At 61.7% G+C, this 15,467-nt stretch overlaps 7 protein-coding genes across 7 annotated transcripts; 3 read left to right on the top strand and 4 right to left on the bottom strand.

The window, feature by feature from the left end:
• Nucleotides 1-85: 85 nt before the first annotated feature.
• On the bottom strand, nucleotides 86-2,924 carry RHTO_05013 (inorganic anion exchanger; the record flags this gene model as incomplete). The annotated part of the gene is made up of 12 exons (XM_016418676.1): nucleotides 86-447; nucleotides 514-737; nucleotides 799-842; nucleotides 900-1,250; nucleotides 1,320-1,416; nucleotides 1,477-1,545; nucleotides 1,603-1,678; nucleotides 1,740-1,895; nucleotides 1,960-2,054; nucleotides 2,112-2,205; nucleotides 2,263-2,405; nucleotides 2,533-2,924. The coding sequence occupies 12 exons, from the start codon at nucleotides 2,922-2,924 to the stop codon at nucleotides 86-88; spliced, it is 2,103 nt and encodes a 700-aa protein (XP_016275952.1).
• A 147-nt stretch (nucleotides 2,925-3,071) lies between these two features.
• On the top strand, nucleotides 3,072-4,242 carry RHTO_05014 (putative transmembrane protein; the record flags this gene model as incomplete). The annotated part of the gene is made up of 6 exons (XM_016418677.1): nucleotides 3,072-3,129; nucleotides 3,191-3,317; nucleotides 3,398-3,644; nucleotides 3,705-3,753; nucleotides 3,816-4,004; nucleotides 4,064-4,242. 6 exons carry the CDS (start codon nucleotides 3,072-3,074, stop codon nucleotides 4,240-4,242), a joined length of 849 nt encoding a protein of 282 aa, XP_016275953.1.
• Nucleotides 4,243-4,422: 180 nt separating this feature from the next.
• Nucleotides 4,423-6,442, bottom strand: RHTO_05015 (mitochondrial outer membrane protein Mmm1; the record flags this gene model as incomplete). The annotated part of the gene is made up of 4 exons (XM_016418678.1): nucleotides 4,423-5,385; nucleotides 5,441-5,812; nucleotides 5,894-6,071; nucleotides 6,246-6,442. The coding sequence occupies 4 exons, from the start codon at nucleotides 6,440-6,442 to the stop codon at nucleotides 4,423-4,425; spliced, it is 1,710 nt and encodes a 569-aa protein (XP_016275954.1).
• Nucleotides 6,443-6,840: 398 nt separating this feature from the next.
• On the bottom strand, nucleotides 6,841-8,504 carry RHTO_05016 (microtubule-associated protein, RP/EB family; the record flags this gene model as incomplete). The annotated part of the gene is made up of 7 exons (XM_016418679.1): nucleotides 6,841-6,909; nucleotides 7,001-7,135; nucleotides 7,222-7,418; nucleotides 7,651-7,783; nucleotides 7,914-8,062; nucleotides 8,282-8,294; nucleotides 8,436-8,504. 7 exons carry the CDS (start codon nucleotides 8,502-8,504, stop codon nucleotides 6,841-6,843), a joined length of 765 nt encoding a protein of 254 aa, XP_016275955.1.
• A 222-nt stretch (nucleotides 8,505-8,726) lies between these two features.
• Nucleotides 8,727-11,991, top strand: RHTO_05017 (AFG3 family protein; the record flags this gene model as incomplete). The annotated part of the gene is made up of 5 exons (XM_016418680.1): nucleotides 8,727-9,737; nucleotides 9,795-11,012; nucleotides 11,124-11,337; nucleotides 11,491-11,704; nucleotides 11,787-11,991. The coding sequence occupies 5 exons, from the start codon at nucleotides 8,727-8,729 to the stop codon at nucleotides 11,989-11,991; spliced, it is 2,862 nt and encodes a 953-aa protein (XP_016275956.1).
• A 442-nt stretch (nucleotides 11,992-12,433) lies between these two features.
• On the top strand, nucleotides 12,434-13,451 carry RHTO_05018 (D-tyrosyl-tRNA(Tyr) deacylase; the record flags this gene model as incomplete). The annotated part of the gene is made up of 5 exons (XM_016418681.1): nucleotides 12,434-12,509; nucleotides 12,590-12,751; nucleotides 12,809-12,873; nucleotides 12,934-13,056; nucleotides 13,113-13,451. The coding sequence occupies 5 exons, from the start codon at nucleotides 12,434-12,436 to the stop codon at nucleotides 13,449-13,451; spliced, it is 765 nt and encodes a 254-aa protein (XP_016275957.1).
• A 60-nt stretch (nucleotides 13,452-13,511) lies between these two features.
• RHTO_05019 (alpha/beta hydrolase) lies at nucleotides 13,512-15,135 on the bottom strand (the record flags this gene model as incomplete). The annotated part of the gene is made up of 5 exons (XM_016418682.1): nucleotides 13,512-14,150; nucleotides 14,206-14,723; nucleotides 14,779-14,824; nucleotides 14,881-14,952; nucleotides 15,007-15,135. The coding sequence occupies 5 exons, from the start codon at nucleotides 15,133-15,135 to the stop codon at nucleotides 13,512-13,514; spliced, it is 1,404 nt and encodes a 467-aa protein (XP_016275958.1).
• Between the last annotated feature and the right edge of the window lie 332 nt (nucleotides 15,136-15,467).

Below are 15,467 nucleotides of genomic sequence, written 5' to 3' on the forward strand. Positions count from 1 at the left end.
CGTAGCGCTGCAGCTTTCAACACTCGGTGAGAGGAAACGCGAGATCTCGGTACAACAGGCTCTTTCTACATGACTGCGCCCGTCTCTACCGCTTGATCGAGACGATCCGCTGCAGACCCGCCGCTCCACCCGGCACACCCTTCTCCTGCTCCTCCCTCTCCAACGCCTCGCGCCTCCTGAGCCCTTCGACTCTCCCCTCCTCATCCATCAATCCGCTCGTCCGTCCCCTCTTCTCACCTCCAACCTTCTCCTCCTCATCCTCCACGCTCTTCGCCCTTGGCTGCCCATATTCAGGCTGCAGAGGTCCGCCGAGCGAGACGAGCACGGCAGCAGAGTTGGCGGTTGGGGCGTCGAGAGCGACGAGTTCTTCGGGCGTGAAGAGGCGCGGGACGAGGTAGTACCGGACGGGAATGAGAGCGAGGGGGAAGATGGGGAAGGCGATACCAGCTGTGTGGCATCGTCGCGTGTCAGTGAGAGTGGGAAGCGATGGGAGCGGGAACGGACAAGACGCACCGATAGTCTCGGACACGGCAATCATAGCCGCGAAAAAGAGCCACTGTATCGCGATAAACTTGACGATCGACGACTTCTTGATGTTGAAGAGCGGGTGGGAGGAAGGCGTCATGCGCCGGTCGCGGAGGAGGAAGAGCGTCTTGTGCACGATGCCGTTGCCTTCGACTGAGCCCCAGCCGACCACAAGGAAGATGCCGGCGAACATGGCGCGGGACATGAGGCCGCTGTGATACGTAGACGGGTCGGCGACATCCCAATAGAGGAGAGAGGGAGGACGGAACGCACAGGACGACGAGGAGCGGGCGGGACATGGTGCCGAGGGTTAGCATCTGATCATCGCAAGGTCAGCTTTTCCTCGCCTATCGAGAGCAAGACAATGCGCGCACCGCCATCGCAAAGTGCGAGATCCTCTGCTCGACAACCCTCGTCCTCACAACCTTGAGCGGCTTTCTCTCCGCACCCTTCTCAACCTCCCTATCCGCCTCCCTGTGCGCCCTCTTCACATCGCCCTCAAAGAAGCCCCCCTCACTCAACTCTGCCTGCGCAGGAACCATCTTTGTCACGCTCAGCGCTTCGGTATGTACCGGCGCTTGAGGGACGAGTCCGTTCGGTGCGGGGAGGCCGATGATACCGGCTACGAAGGTCGTGCAGCCGAGGAGGAAGAAGTCCCAGTGGAAGCCGGCGGGGCGCTTGACGGGGAACCCGCGCGATTGGGCCATCACCGAGCTGGTGTTGTTCTGCGAGGAGGAGGCGAGGCGCGTCAGGTCCGTCTTCGTTGACCGCTCGCGGCGCTTAGAATGACTCACGTCGAAGTAGAATAGCAGCGTGACGAGAAAGCCGAAAGGAAGGGCGACGAACACCCATTTGACGGGCAGATTCCAGAAGGGTACAACCCAGTCGCGGCTGTTGATTACGAGAATGTCAGCTCCTGCTTCGCCTCAGTGCAGTAGGGTTTCGACGCACTCTAGGGTGGGGCGGAACGTAGCACTGATGGGAAGGTACTGGATATCGCTGCTCTTGATGTATCCGGGACTGCACGCGGGCGGGCGTCAGTGGCAGGGACGAGAGGAGACTGCGAGCGCGACGCACATGTGTACGAATCCTGTGTAGAAGATGATAGCCGCCGCAAAGGTGTAGTCTACGAGCGCCTTGCGAGCCCAGAAAGCTGCGAACGAAAAACGTGAGCCTCCAGCTTCGACCCCGACCTCTGGAGAAAGCGAACGCACGGCCGAAGTGTAGCGTCCCAGCCCTTTCTACAAAGTAGACGGACAAAGCAAAGAGGATCGCGACGACGACGGAGAACCATCCTGCTTGTCCGCGTCCGGCATCGAACTCGTACACGAGGAGCTCGACGCCTTTCTGTATGTAGATGATGCCGACGTCTGCGCGGGAGTCTCGACGTGAGTGGGAGGGACAGTGGGCTTGAAAAGGTGGGCGGAGACGTACAGAGACCGAAGGATTCGGAGGTCATGTCGGTGATAAAGCGGGTGAAGTCGCAGAGATTGAAGACGGCCGAGATCCAGTGCATGATGGCGGCCCAGCTGCAGGTAGCGAAAGTGTCAATCGCGGCAGGAAAGATGGACGGAAGCGAGTCGGACATGAGAACCCAGGCTTGAAACTGTATGTAGTTGACGTCGTAGTTGCGCAGGATGTCGAAAGTCGTATAGTTGAACAAGTTGATTAGACCGGTGACTGCGCGAGCGAGCGTGAGCCCGCGCGGAACAGAAGGAGGAAAACGAAGCGACGCACCTCCAACAATCGTCAAAGGCTGGACGGAGAAGAGCGAGAAGCATAGCGCCGCGATGGCCGACGCGAGGATGCCCTCGTTGACGCCGTACGTTCCGTCGGTGCGGACGTACATGTCGATGATGTAGGCGAGGCAGGGCATGAGGCTGGGGAAGGAGGAGGACAAAGTTAGTCCAGGCCGACCTCAAGCTAATGCACCGAAGCGACAGGTATGGACCCTCGTCGTCGTCGCTTCGGAACACTGGGGGGACACTGGACGCAGGCTGGACGCACTTGAGGAAGTACATGCGGATTGTCGCTCCGACGACCCTCTCCCAGTTCTTCGGGCGCAGTCCCTCCGTCCAATCGCTGACATAGAACGGCAGCCTCCTCCTGACGTCGTTGTACATGCCCCTGAACGGCATCAGCTCGTACGCCCAGCTCCGTTCAGGCCAGGGACGGCGGTCGGGCGAGAAAGTGCGTTCGCGGCGCCGTGCTCCATCGCGCCCAGCTTTGCGAGTCGACTCGATGGACGGCGAGCGTGTTGCCGTGCGAGACGAGCTGTCGACCGTTCTCGTCGTGTCGTTCGAGTCGGTGGCAAGGTTGTTTGCGACGAGATGCGGGTGAGTGTCGTCGCGTGCGGTTGCGGTCGTCGCTGTTGCTGTTGATTGGGTGTGGCCCTCCATCTGTCGGCGTCACTGTCCCACCTCGTAGCAGTCCAAACGAGGGCAACCCTTCGCTCTCGAGATCTCCTCCTCGACCGAACCGGATCGGCCTGCTCCACTCCGAACACTCTCACTCGGCTGAACTGGCTCAACTGGGACTGCTGAGGGATGCAGCTGTTCACGGCACCCATACAGCTCGGCGCAGACTCGTTCGCTCTCGACCCAGGTGTGCCCAGTGTCTCTTCGTCAATCCCCGTTATCGCTGACCTTGCGTAAACGACACACAGCCATCCGGGACCGCGTACTGCTGCCTCTGACGCTCATTGTGATCCTCTCGGGCGTACTGCGACATGTCTTAACCCTCCTCGTCGCGACACCGCCGAAGCCGCAACCCCTACTGGCCGTCAGAGAACAGTGCGTCCGGCTGCTCCATCTGCGGAAGGGCCCATCAGTCCTCTGTGCGTCTATCCGCTGCTGACAATCCGCCCCCACAGACGCGCCATCACGCGCGGCCAGCTCCTCCGCTTCAACTCCTCACACCTCCCTCCCTCCTCCTTCCTCGCCCTACGCTCCTCCCTCTCGCAAGCCTACATTAACGGCTCGTTCCTCAAGGCTCCTCCGCCCAAACCTTCCGCCGATGGAGTCCCGCCAAACCCGTTTGAGGACCCAGCGCAACTGGAGCAGATGATGGAGGGATTGCAGGACATGATGAAGAAGCAGGCGGTCGGGTTCGTCCCTCAGGTATGTGCGAAAGGTTGTGATGAGGTGCGGAGCGCGATTTGACGAACCGGATGGACGCAGATGGCGACGATGTACCTCGTGAACCGCTTCTTCACCGGCGCCTTGATCGGTCCGTTCCGCCCTCTCCTTTGCTCGCTTCCCGCCTGTCTCTGACACTCCTCGCACACCCAGCCCGAATTCCCTTTCCCCTCCCCCTCAAATTCGGAGACCTCCTACAACGGGGCGTCCAACTCCTCCCCTCTCCCTCCGGCTCGACTCCCTTCGTAGCAGACGCAAGTTGGTGCTCCACAAGCAGTTGGTATTTCCTGTGCATGTTCGGCATCGGACCGGTCTACCAACTCTTGCTGGGTAACAACAGCTGTGCGTCTTCCTCCTTCCCTCGTTCGCCTCTGCTGACTCCCCAAGTCTCTCCGAAACAGCCGCAGCAGACCCCGCAGCCCTCGCTCCCCCTCCACCAACCATGCCCGGCGCCCCCGCGCAGGACATGACCAAGATTTTCAGGGCCGAGAGGGAGAACCTGGATATTGTTGAGTACGAGTGGGTGTGCGAAGGCGTCGAGGAGAGACTGTTGGAAAGGTTCGGGAGGGCGAAGGCCTAGAGGGTAGATGGTCGCTTGTCCGCGTGTACTAGATAGACTTTTGGCTTGATCTGCGCGAGACGGGACGTTCGTACAGAAGAGGGAGAGCAGCTATCTCGTGGCTGGACTTCTTTTGCCGCCTCGCTGATCACACTTGCTAGACCGACGCGTTACATAAGCTACCGGCCCTCGCAACCTGGGCTACCGCCCTCTCACGCCGATCCCGACACCGGCAGCAGGCCTATACCTCATCCCCGCCCCGCCCAACCCCGCTCCAGCCGTCCCACCAACCCTCTTCCCTCCCAGCCCGTTCCCGCCAGGTCCAGTCCCCGGAAGAGGCGGGAAGTATCCCGGCAGACTCTCCGTCGGACTCGGTGTCGGTCTCATCCCCATCCCTACTCCGCCCAAGCCCTCAACGCCGACCCCGAGTGAAGGTGAAGGAAATTTGTGCGGTACGGATCTGACGCGAGGATGGAGGTGGACTGTTGGATTTCCGGTGTTGGAGGAGAGCGAGAGGGTGGGCGTGTCGGGTGTTGTCGAGCCTGATTGGGATGAGGAGAGGTCGGAGGATGAGAGGCGCGTGAGGAGCGGGTTCAAGAGTGGTTGTGCGGAGGAAGGAGAGGGAGAAGGAGGCAGGTCGGGAGGCGGTGTCGGAAGGTGCGTCGCGAGAGGTGAGACGGGCGATGCGGGAGAATCGTCTGCACCCGTCCCCGTTCCGGCGCTCGCTTGGTGGTGATGGTGATGGGTTCTGACGAGTCCGGGTAGAGCAATCTCGACCCGTCCAGGCCAGACGACCTTGTCCTGAATCGCTGCGCGTATCCGTGCTTTCAAGAGCTGCTCCACCTTCGGGACGTCTTGCAGCTTGGCGCGCGAGCCAAGGAGAGAGGAGGTGGAGAGGACCAGATCGAAGTCTGGATGGAGTGAGAGGTGGACGGTAGGATGGGCATGGCGAGGTGGAGCTTCGGATGCGGGAGAGGGGATGAGTGTAGGTGTTGGAGTGGAGAGGGGCGGGAGCTCGACAGTGACGGTACCGGAGAAGCGTTCGAGAGTGATGGATAGCGAGACGGGCAGGACGGCGAAGCGTGGTCGGGGAAAGTTCATGACGACTCGAGTCGAGACGGAGAGGACGACGGTATCGGTGTACTCGAGATCCAGCTCGACGCGCTGCAACACACATCATCAGGACGCTCGCTTCACGAGAATCGCGAAAGCCACGCACCACACTCTCGCCGCCCACACCGCTTGGCCGCACCCTCGCGTCCGTCAACGCGGGGAAGCCCTCTCCCAGCTCGACCTCGTCGACCTCGATATAATCCAGTCCCACCATCCCACTCGAGCCGCCATCTTCATCTTCATCGCTCGCACCGAATCGACTTCTCCGGTTCAACGATTCCTCAATGAGATGTCGCGCACCGCCGCCGGGGTGATTCGCTGCGAGAGATCGGTAGGAGGAGATAAGTTGGGCGAGGAGGATGTTGAGCCAGTCGAGGGACTCAGGAGCGTGGGAGGAGAGGTCGTAGGAGAGAGAGGCGAGTAGAGAGGCGGCTGAAGGAGCGGGCGTCGGTGGAGGGTCGGCCGTCAAGGATGCAGCCTGCGGAGCGCACATTGACTAGAATCAGCTCAGAGCACAAGCACACTGCATTCAGCTGAACGCGCAGGAGCGCCCACGCACCTTTCCCTTCCCCTTCCGATCCCTCTTCCTCCTCGCGCCATCCTCCAATCCGCCCGCCTCTCCATCCGTCTCGCTCGTCCCGCCTGTCATCGCACGTTTTCTCCGTTCTCGTTCCCGCTTCGCAGCGTTCGGGTCTTCGAAGACGACGTGTTTGAGGAAGAGGACGGCGAGGAGGATCCTGCGAGAGAGAGGAGTGATCAGCATCTCGCAGTCGGGAAGCGGCATTGCTACTTTTGCGATGAGACTAGCAGTGCGGAAGCGGACGAACGCTTCTCACTCCTAGCCTCGCAGAAGCGCGATCATCCCGCAAACAAGATGAAGAACCCTCGACCTCAAGAGACTCCGGACTCACATGCTCGCCTGCCCCAGCAGTATTCCCTGCGTGAACGTAAACATCGGCCCACTCGACTGGCGCTCGACGACCGGCAGCGGAGGAGGTTGGGCGACGATGACGGACGCGGTCGGCATTGGCGGAGGAGGGAGATGAGAGGGCGGGATGGGCAGCGAGAGCGGCAGGGCGCTGGTGGTGAGCGAATCTGGTGGGTGCATCTCTAGAGCGGTAGCATCGGGTTCGTGCAAGAAGCGAAGTGAGCCGTGAAAGGTCGAGGAGCGGCGGACGGACGATGGAAGCCTTCGCGAGTAAGTCTGCTTTCCTGTCTTTCGAGCTCACGGTAGACTCTGCGAGACGCCTGAAATCGTGGCTGGTGCAGCGGAAGAAACGGAAGAACCTGCGAGACCAGGAGAGACGCGAAAAACGACGAATCCTCTTGCAACGAAGAGCGAGAGTAAGGTACGAAAGCTGGCGGGCGCGATGGCCTGGCCAGGATGACGAGTGGTCGATGGGAGTAGAACGAGCAAGAAATGCGAAGTGAAGACGGATGGGGCAGGGAGGAAGGGATTGCCGCGGTTGAAGGGCGACGGTTCAAGCTGACGAGATGATGGACCCCCTAGAACGTCTCCTCTTCCTCGTTGACGAGCTCGCCTTCTTGACCTTCTTCGGGGACCTCGAAGCCCTCCTGTAAGCGCGAAAACGCGAGTGAAGCAGATCAGCCGAGGTCAACAGATGCCTCTGCCGCCAAGTTCAGATGCCATCGCCTCTGCACTCACCTCGGTACTGTACAGGATCTGCTGCATCTGAAGGAGCGTGTCCTTCTCCTCCTCCGTGACCGTTCCGCCTCCTTCTTCTGCCGGCGCGTCTGCCAATTCGAGTCGCGCGCCAATGATGATCTCGATCTCTCGCAGCTGCGCAACGGGACCCGTATCAACCTCTGTCAGCTCCTCTACTACGTGGCGCAGCGAGACAGAGGGCGCCAGTGGTCGCAACGCACCTTGTTAAAGTAAAAGTCCCTCTCCTTCTCCAATCCCTCCACACCAAGCTTCATCTCGTTCATCTGAGCCGTGAGCGCCTCGAGTGCGGCGGCATCGACGTGTGCGCCTGCGGCGGAGGACGAGCGGGCGGAGGCGGAAGAGGCGCGCGAGGTGCCTAGCGGGGCGCGGGCGGTTGGAGCGGAACGGGCGGCGGCGGCTGTGCGTTATGAAAGACGGATTAGCGACACACGAGGTCACCGCCAGTGGACGGCGCAAGCGAGGAACCGGTACACACGAGGCGGTCGTCGCGCAGTCGAGGTGGACGCAACAGGCGGCCGTGCCGAAGCCGCCGAAGGAGCGCGAGCACCTGCAAATCGGCGCCCGGAATGTTCATCAGCTCCACGCGCCTATCGCCACGATTCGAACGATGCGCTTGTACGCTTACTCACCAGCACCCCCTCGCCTGCCAACCGGGTCGTATTCTCCTCCGGGGAAGTTCATTTCCCAGAACCGCTTGAGCCACTGGAGGAACTCGAGGTTGTCTTGCATCTTGCAGCGGATGAGGCGGTCGACGAGGATGGGCTGGCGAGCGGGAAGGACGGGACCGTTGGGGTCGAGCCGGAAGGAAAGGACGTGCAGGAGAAGCGAAGCAGTCAGTCGTGTGCCACGTTCTTCTCGCCTGATTTCTCGAGCGTGCGAACTGCCAACGCACCTTGTCAATCTGATGCTTCTTGAACACGGCCTGGAGGACCTTGAAGTTATCGAGGTACTCCCACTCCTGCTTGGCGCCCATCTTGACTCGCGCCATCGGCACATCACCGAAGATGCTGTCGACGATCTGGCAGTAGACTCCGCCGGCGCCTGGGGAGCGGGTGCAAGGCGAAGGAGGAGGCGAGGAGAGGAGGTGTCGCGAAGGTGAGGCGGATTCGAGGCGAGACGAACGGCGAAGACGTGCATAGCGATGAGGCGGATCGTGAGGCATGGCAGGGCAAGGCGGGGGTAGGGAAGGGAATGCGCAAAGGGTCAGCCAACATCGCCTCGTCGCGACTCGACAGTGTCCGACTCAAGGGGAAGGCTCACCGCATTGCTCGACCTGTCCACCACAGTGAGCCGCACAGAAAGCGCAGACAAGCCAGCCGGAGCAGAAGAGAGCGAGGCAGGGTCAGTTGGACGACATCCGACGAGGGGAACGAGCGGCGACAGCGAAGCGGCTGGCGGACAGGGCGGGTCGCACCTTTGTCAGGTTCAGCTGGAGCAGGTCGTTGACCCAGGCCAAGAGCTCTGTACGCGATTCGCCGGCCATAGTGAAGTGGTGAAGGCGAGAGAAGACTTTGTATTCCGCATTAGCCCATGTCCTAATGTTGCCATTACGACTGCAGCTGATTACACTTTGTAATGCTTTGCAATACAACTCAGTTTGTATTCGCCTCGGACTTGGACTTGGCGACGGCACAAGCTTGCGCCTGCTTCACTCACGCTCACCCTCTGCTGCTGGAGACAGAGCGTGTGCTACAGCTGTCTACGCATGCTACCACGATCCACAACGACGCGTCTGTCGCACTCGCTGCGAGCGCGCCCTCTCGTCAGCCACTCCTCCGTCCATCGTCGTGCCTTCTCGCTCCGCCCGTGGCTCCCTGCCGTCCTCCGCGCACAGCCAAAGGACTCGAAGGACGCACCAAAGGACGGCGAGCGACCACCCGGCCTCGATGACTTCTTCGGTGGGTTCCTCGGCCGACGCCCAAAGGACAACGCAGTGCCCGGCGCATCGCCTGCACCCGGCGCCGCCGAACTCGCACCGAAGGATCCGCTGAAGGGCCTGTTTGGCGGAGAGGTGGGAGACACGACGGGCGGACCGGGGCCGGACAAGAACAAGCGCGATGGCAAGGACGGCAGGCGGGACAAGGGCAACCAGGGAGGATCGGGCAAGAAGCCTGACCCGAGCGAGCAGCCTACTCCGCCCAACCCTTCCGCGTACAGCCTCGTCGCGACCACCATCGCCTTGTACGCCCTTTACCGCCTCTCGTCGCAGTACGACCCCTCGTCTCGCGAGATCACCTGGACCGAGTTCTACTCGGCCTTCCTCTCCAAGGGTCTCGTCGACAAGCTCACCGTCATCAACAAGTCGCGCGTCCGCGTCGGCTTGCACACGAACGCGACCGGCACGATGGGCACCGGTTCGTCGCCTGCGGGCGCGACCGGCTCGTACTACTTCAGCATCGGATCGGTCGAGGCGTTTGAGAAGAAGCTCGACGATGCACAGAACGAGCTCGGCATCCCCCTCGGCGAACGCATCCCCGTTGCCTACCACGACGAGATCCCCCTCGGCCAGACCCTCCTCAACCTTCTCCCGACTCTCATCCTCATCGGCTCGACCGTCTGGATCTATCGTCGCATGACTGGCGGAGGCGGAGGTTTGCTTGGCGGCGGCGGAGGTGGACCGGGCGGAGGAGGCGGACCTGGCGGAATCTTTGGCGTTGGCAAGAGCAGGGCCAAGATGTTCAACCACGAGACCGACATCAAGGTCGGCTTCCGAGACGTAAGCTAACGCTGTTGTCTTTGTGTGACGCTCGATCGCTGACCTTCACCCTCGCAGGTTGCCGGAATGGACGAGGCCAAGGAGGAGATCATGGAGTTCGTCAAGTTCCTCAAGAACCCGGAACACTACGAGCGCCTCGGTGCCAAGATTCCCCGCGGCGCCATCCTCTCCGGCCCTCCCGGTACCGGCAAGACGCTCCTCGCCAAGGCGACCGCAGGCGAAGCCGGCGTCCCCTTCCTCTCCGTCTCCGGCTCCGAGTTCGTCGAGATGTTCGTCGGAGTCGGTGCGAGCCGTGTCCGAGACCTCTTCGCCCAGGCCAAGAAGAACGCGCCGTGCATCATCTTCATCGACGAGATTGACGCGATCGGAAAAGCTCGTGGCAAGGGCGGACAGTTTGGCGGCAACGACGAGCGCGAGTCGACCCTCAACCAGCTCCTCGTCGAGATGGACGGTTTCGGGACGGGCGAGCATGTCGTTTTGCTCGCAGGGACGAACAGGTCCGACGTCCTCGACCCGGCGTTGATGCGTCCTGGCCGCTTCGACCGGCACATCGCCGTCTCGAACCCCGACGTCTCCGGCAGGCGCCAAATCTTCAACGTCCACCTGCGCAAGCTGGTGCTCGACGTCCCCCGGCCGGAGAATGCCAAGGAGGGCGAGAAGGAGGGTGCGGCAGCGGAGGAGGATGGTGAGGCGCAGCGCGAGTCGCACGCCGACGGCGACAAGCAGCAGCCGGATGTTGCGCACTTCCAGGCCGCGCCTGCAGCACCCGCCTCGTCCGCCGCCATCGATGTTTCCGCCTCTCCAGTTCTCTCTGCACTCCTCAACGCTACCCCGACCTCCGACAAGCCTTCCTCCCGGCGGGCCAAGTCGAACAAGAACGACGCGACCGCCAAGTCCGATTCGCCCGCCCCTGAGGCGCCCACAGGCGACAAGGCCGCATCGAACTTCGAGTCGATGTACACGCTCAAGCCGACCGACGAGCCCGACCCCAACTCGCCTCTCGGCAAGCTGATTCGCAAACTCGCCGCGCACACGCCCGGTTTCTCCGGCGCAGACATCGCCAACGTCTGCAACGAAGCGGCGCTCATCGCCGCACGGCTGGGCGCGGATGTCGTCAAGGAGAAGCACTTTGAGATGGCGATTGAGCGCGTGATTGCGGGAATGGAGCGGAAGAGTCGCGTGTTGGACAAGGAGGAGAAGCGGACGGTTGCGTACCATGAGGCGGGACATGCGGTTGCGGGATGGTTCCTCGAGTGGGCAGACCCGCTTCTCAAGGTGCGTTGGCGCTCTCAGTCGAGCACGTGGCTCGCTTAGGGCGACGACACGGTGTTCTCGCAGGAGATGCTTCCATCCGAGCGCCCGATACTGACCATCTGTGTTGCGCAGGTCTCCATCGTCCCCCGAGGCGTCGGAGCGCTCGGTTACGCGCAGTACCTGCCGAAGGAGCGCTACCTGTACAGCACGGAACAGCTCATCGACCGGATGTGCATGACTTTGGGCGGACGTGTCGCCGAGGAGATCTTTTTTAAGCGGATCACGACTGGCGCGCAGGACGACTTGCAGAAGGTCACCAACATGGCGATGCAGACGATTGCCAACTGTGCGTGGCAGACTGTCTCTCCCCTGCTGGCGGTCGAGCGAGACTGACCCGTCCTTCCGCTCTTCCTTCTCACACCCTGCTTTCCAATCCGCGTTACTTTCTGTCCACATCACCTCACTACACCTTGCCATCGTCATCGGTACCCACTCGCAGACGGCATGAACGCCTCGGTCGGCCCGCTCTCATACCGCCAGGAGCAGGAGTCGTTCCAGAAGCCGTTCTCTGAGAAGACCGCCCAGCTCATTGACGACGAGGTCCGCAAGATGGTCCGCGATGCACACGCTCGGTGCACTCAGCTCTTGACGGAGAAGAGGCAGCAGGTTGAGGCGGTTGCCAAGGTTTTGCTCGAGAAGGAGGTCCTCAGCCGGTACGTTCCGACGTCTCCAAGCTTCCCGCTCCTCGTGCAGCACATCTCTCCTTCCACTGCTGACGCTGCGGCGCTCTCACAGACACGACATGATCGAGATCCTCGGACCTCGCCCGTACGGCGATGCCTACGACGAGGCCGTCTCGTTTGGCTCGTCCGCGCCTGAGCCCACAGACGGCGACGCACCCTTCGGCAAGGGCGTCGAAGGTGGTCTCGGCGGCGGCATCGGCAACAACGTCCCGCAGCCGAAGGGCATCGAGGAGGGCGCGCGGGCGCAGAAGGCTTAGATCGTCGCATTTGAACGACAGTCGCTAGAGGACCGCTTCTTCCCTGACTCTCCTTTTCCAGCTTTCACGCCTATCGCACAGTCTCCCATCCTCACTGCATCGTTGTGTCTCCCTCGTTCTCCTCCAACCTCTGTAGCTTGTACCCATACCGCCTGATTCCCTCGCCTTTCCCGCTGACTAGCAAAGAACCTGAATCTGAATGCAACGTTCTGTTCACCGCGATTGCTCGCTGGCGAGTCGTAGCCTTCGTCTCTCGCCTCGTTTCCCCTTCTCCTCCTCCCTTCCACTCGCTCACAACGCTCCGCTTCTTCTGCTCCCAGGGCTCGACTTTTCGACGCTCTTCCTGTCTCCATTGCTCGCCATCTTCTCGCGCTCGTCGTCCGACGCCTCTCTCCTCATCTCCCCCGCTCTCTCCGCCGTTCGCCGATAACACGGACCGGTCATGCGCGCGGTCATTCAGCGGGTCAAGCAGGCGTCTGTGACGGTTGAGGGACAATGCATATCGCAGATCGGACGCGGTGGGTCTCGCTCTCTCTCCTCGACATCGTCATTGACTTCAAATCGAAGCGAAGCTGATCTTGCTCTCAGTTGCGTCCAGGAATCCTCTGCCTCGTTGGCATCGGCGCGAACGACACTGAGTACGAGTCGCAGTGGCTCGCAGCGAAGCTCCTGGCGCTCAAGGTCTTCCCCGAGGACAAGGAGGGTGAGAGCTGGGGCTGGAAGAAGAGCGTCGTCGAGGCAGATTATGAGATCCTGTGTGGTGAGTACTGGCTCCCTGAAGAGCGTTCGTGGGCGCTCACTCTCCTTCATCTCGCAGTCTCGCAGTTCACCCTCCAGGCAAACCTGCGAAAAGGCGCCAAGCCCGACTTTCACGGCGCAAAGGCGAGTTCCCTGGCACAGACTCTGTCTCGCTCGCAGTACTAACGTCAGACAACTGCGCAGGGCCCGGATGTCGCAAAGCAGATGTACGAGGACTTCCTGCAGGACCTCAAGACGAAGTACAAGGCCGAACGGATCAAGGACGGTCAATTCCAGGCGATGATGGACGTCCAACTCGTCAACGACGTGAGTGGTCCGAGCCCATGAGCGTGCTACACCACGCTGAACCGTCCGTCTTGCAGGGCCCCGTCACCCTGATCCTCGACTCGGCTACTGACGCGCCCGCCAAGCCGGCGCCGAAGCAGCCTGCGACGGCGGAACAGAAGCAGAAGGCGCAGGAAAAGTTGGCGGCACGAGCGGCGGCGCGAGAAGCGCGGATAGCTGCGTCTGCCGGCGCGAGCAGTGCGGAGACGAGCGGGGCGGCGACGCCTGCGACGAATGGCGCGGCCGATGGGCAGGATGAGAAGCGGTCGACGCCGGTGACGGGGAAGAGCGAGGAGACGCTCATCAGCGAGGCGGAGCAGAAGAGTCGGGATCTGGCAGAGCGGTTCAAGGTTGCGATGACGGAGAGCTACCCCTAGACCGCAGCAATCGAGACTGTATAGACATCTCTTCTTACAAACTATAGACGAGAGGCTGGTCTACGCAAGAAACTTGTCGACAACATCGAGCCAAGGTCCCGCCGCGTCAACCATGGGCAAGTGGCCAGCGCCCGTGATCTGCTCGAACGAGGCATCGACGCCGTCCTGCTCGAGCTTCTCCTTGAGACCCTTGAGCACGCCCGGAAGAGCGCCGTCCCGCTCACCCGCGACGAGGAGGACCTTCTTGCCTTTGAGCTTGTCGGCGAGACCAGGGAGGACGTCGTAGCCCTGCAAGGCCGCGGCGCCCTTGGCGAAGCCCTCAATCGGCGTCGAGGTAATCATGTCGTGAATGAAGAACTGCCGCCTTCCGCCGACGTTGAATTCGCTCGTCGAGCCGGAGGGGAACCACCGGGGGACGGTCACGTCGGCGAGAGGTGCCATCGAGTTGTGCTGCCGGGCAAGGGCGATGCGCTCGTCCCAAGCCTTGGCGTTGGCGGCGGGCGAGGTCGCCTGGGTGTCGCATGCGATGAGGCGGGAGAAGAGGGTGGAGTGGTGCTGGGCAAAAGCGAGGGTGGTCGCGCCGCCTTGCGAGATACCGATGACGGCATGAATGGGCGTAGGAATTGAGAGCTTGGAGAGGATGGCGGCGATGTCGTTGGCGAGAATCTCGAGAGTGCAGGGGCTGGGCGGGACCGATGACTGCAGGAAAGCGGGTCAGTTCTTGAAGCTCAAGCAAGTTAGCCGCGCCACGCACCTTGCCGTGTCCCCGCTGGTCAAAGGTGATCAAGTTGTACTTCTTGCTCAAGCGAGGGAGAACGCCGTCCCACATCTTCTGATTCGTCATGAGCGAGTTGACGAAGACGAGCCAGGGGGCATCGTCGCCCCGCTTTGCCACGCGGACATGCAGCTTGACGCCCTCCTCGATCTCGACATCGTGCTCGCTCTGCTCTGACTCAGGCAGAGGAACGCTCTGCTCGCCCATGTCGCCGACATCGAGCGTGACAAGGAGGCGCGAAACCATGTTGTAGGTCGCGACAACGGCAGTCGCCTCAAGGAGCTGCTGGTCGTCCTTGAGGTGCTGCTTGAGCTCGTCGAGGTACGACTGAGGGACGGTGACGTTGTAGGTCGAGGCATCGGCGAAGCGGAGTGCGGCGGCTTGGTAGGCGGAGAGAGGGGAAGGGGAAGCGGGCGTCGGCAGAGGAGTGCTGACGTCGCGGATGACGGTGAGTTGCTGAGCAGTCAAGCCGGCGTCGGTGCCGACATGAGCGTGGTCTGCAAGCACAGGGTCAGGTCGCGCTCTGGGAAGGTCAGGAGGGAAAAGGCGTACGGATCCATTCGAACGTCGCCGAGTTTCGAGCGGCCACGCGGAGGATCTGTTCGTAAGGTATCCATTAAATAGTGACTTGGAGGGGCGGACAACGTTACGCACCATGAGCTCGCGAATATCGTCGGGAAGCGAGTTGCGGTTGCGAACGGCGCCAAGGAGGTTGTTCCAGCCGGCCTGAGGAAATAACGTCAGCACAAGCCTACTCGTAAGTCATCGTAGACAACGCACCGCAATCTCGGGCGCATTGAGGAGAGACTGGTCGAGAGGCGTGAGACCGCGGGCACCTCGACGCTCGCGGATAGCATCGCCGATTGCGCTCGTGCCTTTGGCCGGGTTCTTGTAAGGGATGCGAGGCATTCTGTGTGTCTGTGAAGAGGAGAGGGCAAGCAAGTGAGGTCAGCGCGGCGTTCAGATTGTTCTGCCGGGGTGGGGAGGAGGAGGTCGAAGGTGAAGCGGACGTCGCCGGGCGCAGAAGCTCCGCGGTCCAGCACAGCAGCGTTCAAGAGCGTCTTATTGTGCTCCGGCGTCCTCTTGCGACCTCTTCCAAGCCCTCGTTCCACCTTCAGATCCTCATCACTCGAACCGAAGTGCCGAGTCGAGGGATCGAGATGGAAGACCGTGAGAGCGCCGCGGCGGGTCGGTGTAGCTGCTGTGACTGTCTGAGGGGATTGTGAGCTCACCAGCTGGCC

Source organism: Rhodotorula toruloides, assembly GCF_000320785.1.
Source record: "Rhodotorula toruloides NP11 unplaced genomic scaffold Scaffold3, whole genome shotgun sequence".
Classification (NCBI taxonomy): Eukaryota; Fungi; Basidiomycota; class Microbotryomycetes; order Sporidiobolales; family Sporidiobolaceae; genus Rhodotorula; species Rhodotorula toruloides.